This window comes from Citrus clementina, unplaced genomic scaffold (assembly GCF_000493195.1).
Source record: "Citrus clementina cultivar Clemenules unplaced genomic scaffold, Citrus_clementina_v1.0 scaffold_9, whole genome shotgun sequence".
NCBI classification, from domain to species: Eukaryota; Viridiplantae; Streptophyta; class Magnoliopsida; order Sapindales; family Rutaceae; genus Citrus; species Citrus x clementina.
This window is the reverse complement of record NW_006261964.1, coordinates 30,011,719-30,017,932: the sequence shown is the minus strand read 5'-3', so window position 1 is coordinate 30,017,932 and position 6,214 is coordinate 30,011,719. Positions and strand designations below refer to the sequence as shown.

General features: G+C 36.3%; 1 protein-coding gene across 2 annotated transcripts; it reads right to left on the bottom strand.

Annotated features, from left to right (window-relative positions):
• Nucleotides 1-5,011, bottom strand: LOC18032874 (dihydrofolate synthetase). Of its 2 annotated transcripts, none has more exons than XM_024191105.1 (10): nt 4,697-5,011; nt 3,832-3,929; nt 3,579-3,729; nt 3,098-3,160; nt 2,754-2,915; nt 2,082-2,273; nt 1,885-1,984; nt 1,303-1,434; nt 901-1,032; nt 1-745 (listed from the first exon to the last, which is right to left on the bottom strand). In XM_024191105.1, exons 1-10 carry the CDS (start codon nt 4,979-4,981, stop codon nt 390-392), a joined length of 1,671 nt encoding a protein of 556 aa, XP_024046873.1. In that variant the 5' UTR covers nt 4,982-5,011; the 3' UTR covers nt 1-389. The 2 variants fall into 2 exon arrangements, with proteins under 2 accessions (XP_024046873.1, XP_024046876.1); XM_024191108.1 differs by lacking the exon at nt 1-745 and adding an exon at nt 757-807.
• Nucleotides 5,012-6,214: the final 1,203 nt, after the last annotated feature.

The following is a 6,214-nucleotide window of genomic DNA, read 5'->3' as shown; positions in this document are numbered from 1 at the left end:
CTACTAATTATATAGGGTCGCCCATTCCATGTCTTTGTTTCTTGAGGCTGATTGGAATGCTTACATTTACAAGCTATTCTCTTGGCCATTGATTTTGCTTTCGATGAGGATTATTTTCAATGGTTGAAACTTGACAGTGATTCGGTTTCCGCTTTGTCTTACTTTTGAATGGATTATTATGATCTTCCATAGCAACCGCGATACATGTTCGACGAGAGGACAACATAATTGCTGATAAACTCAATTTGCATAATCGTGTATAAAGCACTTTTAGGAGTTCTTTAGTTGCAAGCTGGATTGGCCTTTTTGCTTTCTAAATGATGCCCTCGTATAAACTACCTGTTTACTAGTAATCCGATGCAACAATTACTGGGATGCAGTGAAAGGAATCAGCTTAACTCATGAAGTGAAGCCAATACTGATGAGACGATATGTAGAGATCCCGTGACTACAAGAATACCTGGTTGGTTCTCTACCCTTCTAAGAATCTGATATGCCATCTTCATTGATAGTGCAAACGACTTTGAAGTAGCCAGTAAGGTTTTGTGTTCTAACACTGTTAGAGATGTAACCAATTGATCATCAAACATTTCTCGGTATTCTGCCATTCCATTGTGAACAGTAATGATTCCCAATTCTTCAGAAGCTTGGATCCAACGATCCCTTAACAAGGAAGCTGGAGTTACTCGAGCCTTCCCTCCAGCAACATCAGCTTCTGTTAGGATGACAGAATCTAATTTCCTTCCTGAGGAGATGTAATGAGATCTCAGTTAGAAACCACCCACTTGCCTATGTCGATATGACCCACTAGGAAGAAGAGAATTAGATTATATTCAATAACAGGATTTGGTTCCTGGTGATACTTTTCATTAAGGACAGCAGAATATCAGAGGACTATACCGGAGAGAAATTCTTTTGCAAATGCTAAATGATCTTTGTCAATGGCCATTGCAACCACGAGAGCCAATCTTGCCTGTGGAAATGTCATTTGTATTGTGTCCACCAAAGCTTTAGCAGATTCTTTCGTGTGAGCTGAAAACATTAAGTGAAACAATTAGGACTTCTATTTAGGGAGGTTGCAAAGATGCTATTCAACCATAAAAGACACATGATGCTAAAAATTGGGAAAATGAGAACGATGCCTTAATCAAAATGTAATTTGCAGAAAACAATAAATTAAACATATTGCTAATCTTCAAATGAAGATTACACTTTATATTCACAATCAACAGATGAAGAAACAAGATGATTCCATGCTGAAAAGCTATAAAAGTGCAGTACCAACAAAAGAATAAAAGTCACCTCCATCGACAAGTATTGTTGCTCCGGGTAGTCCTAATAACTCGGCTTGCTTGGATGTTAAAAATTGGGTTCTTCCAACCAAGCATGTATTCTCTAAACCCGCCCTGACCGACCCATCTGAGATTTTCCACCCTGGAATGTTCAATTACCGACAAAAGACAGTGAATCACATACAAGGAAATCAAAGGGAACTATTGAGACACAGTATATTTGGTTGTGTCTATGCAAGCCAAATATCCATCTCTATCCTGTTTGGCTTTGCTGTGGGGTTGTAGGAACCCCAAAATACTTTTGGGGAAAACACACAAAAGACGGAGCCATTAAAACTTGTATGGATAGAGATTGATGTGTCAGGATTTTCCAACAGACCAGGAATTCAACCCACTGTAATAAACATTGTATGCATCCAAAGGTTGCAGCCATCACATCAGAGAACAGAGATAGGAATTTTGAACCAATATCCATAACTGAAGCAAACTGCATTCTACTTCTTACCTTAACCATTCATTAAGAAAATTTCCGCTCTCCAAAAATGTTCTTCCCTGAAGCCAGATAGAAAATAAGATAACATCAAATACCCACCTTGATCACGGAGGCAGAGTGCTGCACATGTTGCAGTCAATGCGTTGTGAAGTTGGTGATTTCCAATCATGCACAGCTTTACATCCAATAACTCAATGGACTGCATGGGGGGAAAAAATAACAGAAGCTGATTTAAACATACATAATTGAAGATATAAAGATATAAGGTTTCAGAAAGCAGATAATTAGGAGCATACCAGCTTCAAGTCTCTCTCAGCTTGTACTATTATGTCACAAGATTGACAGGGTCTGTCATTGAACATACTCAGACCATTTATGGTAGCTCTAATTCCAGCATCATATGCTGATACCACCTGAGAACACATCAATGATGCTTCATCACGAAGAATATGCTCAATATGTGGAAGAAATGGACCCCCTAAAACCAACTGAAAAGATCCAACCAACAACATTTAGATTCTGCTACAAATAATAATGTAGAAAATATTTCAATATGCTGTGAAATTATGGCAGTAAAAACAAGTTGTCAAACAATTAGGCGGAATCCACAATGAGAAAAACTTAGCTATCCTTTCACAATTTTAAAGTATTTCCACCTCATTACTAAGTGTATGCATACTGCTTCATTCATAAGGCAGTTTGAGAAAAAATATTCATGCAACACAACATCCATCAAATCAGCATGGCAATGGTCCAGCTAAAAGGCAAAGATAATAATTATTTCTTGATCAAATTTTATCATGCATGTCGACAAGAGAATTATCCCAGTCCAATATCAATCAGTATTTTTATCTAGTAAAGGAGGGATATGTTAAAAGGAAAAGAAAAGATAGAAGATTGGATGCAAGTAATTGTTGTTTTATATTCAATTAAAGTGCTGTTCACATGTGTAAGGAGAATCACCTAACTGGGCGACCATATTTGATGATTCCTGACTTAGCCATAGCAATAGTTTCCAAAGAACCACCTAGTGCTGCCGTATGTTCCTCACCTATAGTCGTTATAACTGATGCAGCAAGTCCAGAGCTAGAAATGATATTTGTTGCATCCCGGGCACCTCCCAACCCGGCCTGTTACATCAGAAGCAAGCAAACTTATCATTAGCATGCTCTCTTCTTTAATTAGATAAGAAAAGGACATTGGGGTACAAAATTTATCAAAGGATATAGAAGCATGCGAGCGAGCCCTTGTGTACGAAACAGTACCCAAAAAAATGCTGAAACGAAAAAAAAAGGTGAAAATTATATATCACCTCGATAACTGCAATATCGACATGGTTCTGAGCAAATAGAGCAAATGCCATAGCAGTGAGAACCTGAAGTTTTCCCATTAATTAATTAAGGAAAAGAAAGGAGCGTAAATGAAGATAGTACATGTACAAATTGCAATGCTTTACCATATAATTGAAACCTTTCTATTAAAGAGGCACATACATGCTACACATTCTGCACAATCCTGCTTGAAATTACTATGAATGGTACGGAAAAGAATCCTCAAACTGAACTGTGGTTAAGGTCATAGCTACCATTCAGACCATAGAACTGCAATAATTGGTATCAAATGCTCCCCCCCCCCCAAAAAAAAAAAATTACGCACAAATCACCTACAAAATGATTCTACATACTCTGAAACCAAGTTTGCTTCTATTTCTCTATATTTGCTATTGAAAATCTTAACTATAATGTGGAGCTTTCCTCCTAGAGCATCAAATTCCGATGATACACATTAGATACCTCAAAATGAGTGATGCAACCATTTTCAAGTCGTATTGCCTCATCAAGAACACCCTTAATCTTATGGAAAAGACAATTCAAGGCCTTTGCAGAAACTGGTCGATTCAATCTTCCCACATTCATGCGCTCTCTGATCGTTTTAATATGTGGGCTGCTTACAAAAAACCAAGCCAGCTGTCAAGAAACTAAAACATTGAAAAGGCTGCACATGCATAAAGCTTCTGCTATCTATATGGTAATCATAACTTCATACCTAGTATAACAACCAACGGAATACCCTTCTGCACGTAAAATACTAGAGAGAAAAGCAGCTGTTGATCCTTTTCCCTTGGTCCCAGCGATGTGAACGGTCTGCAATTACACCCATTTTAATTATGCTCATACAGATTCACCAAACAATGTACGCAGAGCACAAATATATCATTTTCAAGGACCTTTTACAAATTGAAGAACATATAAAAGAAATTAGAAGTGTTTCTGACACTGTGAGAAGTACTCAAAAAGTTGAAAAGCACTTTCATGCATATTCCATAACGTCTAGTTGCATATGAGATTGAAAACAAAAGACATTTGGAGTATTATTGATAAAAGCAATTGTTAAATAACAACATTTTACAGTAAAGGAAACATATAAGAAAACTTTCCACCTTGTGTAGAAGTAATTTTAACACCGTTACAAAGTTCTCAAACAGTTAAAAGCACTTTTATGCCAATTCTATAACATTCAGTTGAAACAACTTACGTGCATTTGAGAATAAAGAATAGTATTATAAAAAATAATAATAAAGAATGCTATATCTATGAAAAACACTTTATGGATAAAAGCATTTTAGAGTGCAAGAGGTAGCTGTAGAAATTTAAGCTTCTCCAAAATGGCTTTTTAGGTGCTTCAATATAAAGCCCTTTTAACTGAAAGTGCTTTCTACAAAAAGCATTTACAAAAGCAACATGAGAGTACAGTATTCAGAAAAGCACAACAAAATTTCCAGCTTTCGAACTCAGACTGCAGCAAAAGAACGAACCTTGAACTCATGACCATTCTATAATGTTTAGTTTTAACAATTTAAGTGCATCTGAGATTTTAAGGGGCGAAAAAAAAAATAGCAAAAGGAACGAACCTTGAACTTAGAGTGAGGATTACCAAGCCGGTCCATAAGGCGGTTCATACGACCTAAATCGAACCCATCATCCGAATCCGTACCTGCTCCTTTGGGCACGCCCGATTTTTCGAAGTTTTTCAGAGAATCAAGGTAATTCATAAAGTTCATCAGCTCCGGTTCCTCAGAGGAAGTAGAAAAGAAGCAACTTTTGGACCCAATTGAAAATTTTTTGAAATATCCTCTACTCGTTGGAGAATAGAATGTGGTGGTGGTGTATTGAGTAGCACGCTTTAAGAGTTTCATCTTTGATTTCTGTTTGTTTCTCGGGAAAGTATTGAGCTAGCGCCTCTGTTAGCGTCGAAAGCATCATTAAAGCTCCATATGTTTAATATTGGTCCCTGATATTAAGCACAATCATAAATTGACCCAAATATTAAGTATAATGGCAAATAACAATATAGTTTTCAAAATGATTTATGTAGGTCCAACCTTTCTTATTTTTGTATGTTTTTTAATATCCAATTTTGATATACTAATATTATTAGATAGAATTTTGCCTTTGTGATGGGTAGAGCTTGAAAGTTAACTCTAAAATAGGAGATATTATTTTAATTGAAAGAGAAATTTATCAACAAAATGGAAATTGAACTCCTCCCTTTAAAAATGATGAGAGGAAGTGATAACCATCTAATTAACAAGTATTTTCTATTTTTTTTAACTCAAAGTAAAATTATTGAAAAATAAAATAATTAGATTAATCAATAAATTATTTTATGAATTAACCATATTTTAGGCTATTACTTTTTTTTTAATATTTCATTAGAGAGCAACACAAAGACTAATAAGAGTAGTAATTTATATATATAATTTATACTTTAATTGTAGTGTTTAGATCTAAGCATATCAAAATTAAAGTTTGTTTGGGTATTAAAAGGACACCAGCTGGACATGTCCCCATTTCCTATCTGAGAACGAATCTTCTCAGTAAAGGGATATAAGCAGATTCCTAGTGGGAGTAGTCTTTGTGGTACACTTGATGACCGACCAGAAATATATACCGACCAGAAACCTGTCATTCGGAAAGAGGGCATGATCTCACGTCAATGCGACAATTTCGTCACACCCCAAATCGCTGGGAAAAGCACGACACCCCACGTTGTCCACATCTTATTGTTGAGATCCGTAAGGACCCTTGATTGCCCGAGTATGATAGGCGTGGGAAATTGTTCTAGAGATATGGAATGATTGCCTATAAAAAGGGGGAAAAAAATATAAAGGAGAGATACAAAAAGGGGGGAAAAACTCTGCCAATTTGATTTCAGAATTTGCTTCTGAAACATTTTTCTTTGATTCAATCGTTATTAGTTTGCATAGGTCTAAAAATACAACGTTTTTTCCCAAAACCTCACGTATTGACTTAAGCATTGGGGGGTTTTTGCCGGAAAAACCACCGGCGCCTCTGATTTATTTCTGTGAGCGCATGTCACGAAGGAAGAAATGGATTGATTTGAGCCTTTGGGGTCTGTGCAATTGAGA

Coding starts and splice junctions, on each gene's coding strand:
- LOC18032874 (XM_024191105.1), bottom strand. CDS start 4,981: ATGAAACTCTTAAAGCGTGCTACTCAATACACCACCACCACATTCTAT. Junction 3,730..3,831: donor TCCGTTGGTTGTTATACTAG/GTATGAAGTTAT, acceptor TTTTGTAAGCAG/CCCACATATTAAAACGATCA. Junction 1,985..2,081: donor CTGAGAGAGACTTGAAGCTG/GTATGCTCCTAA, acceptor CCCCCCATGCAG/TCCATTGAGTTATTGGATGT.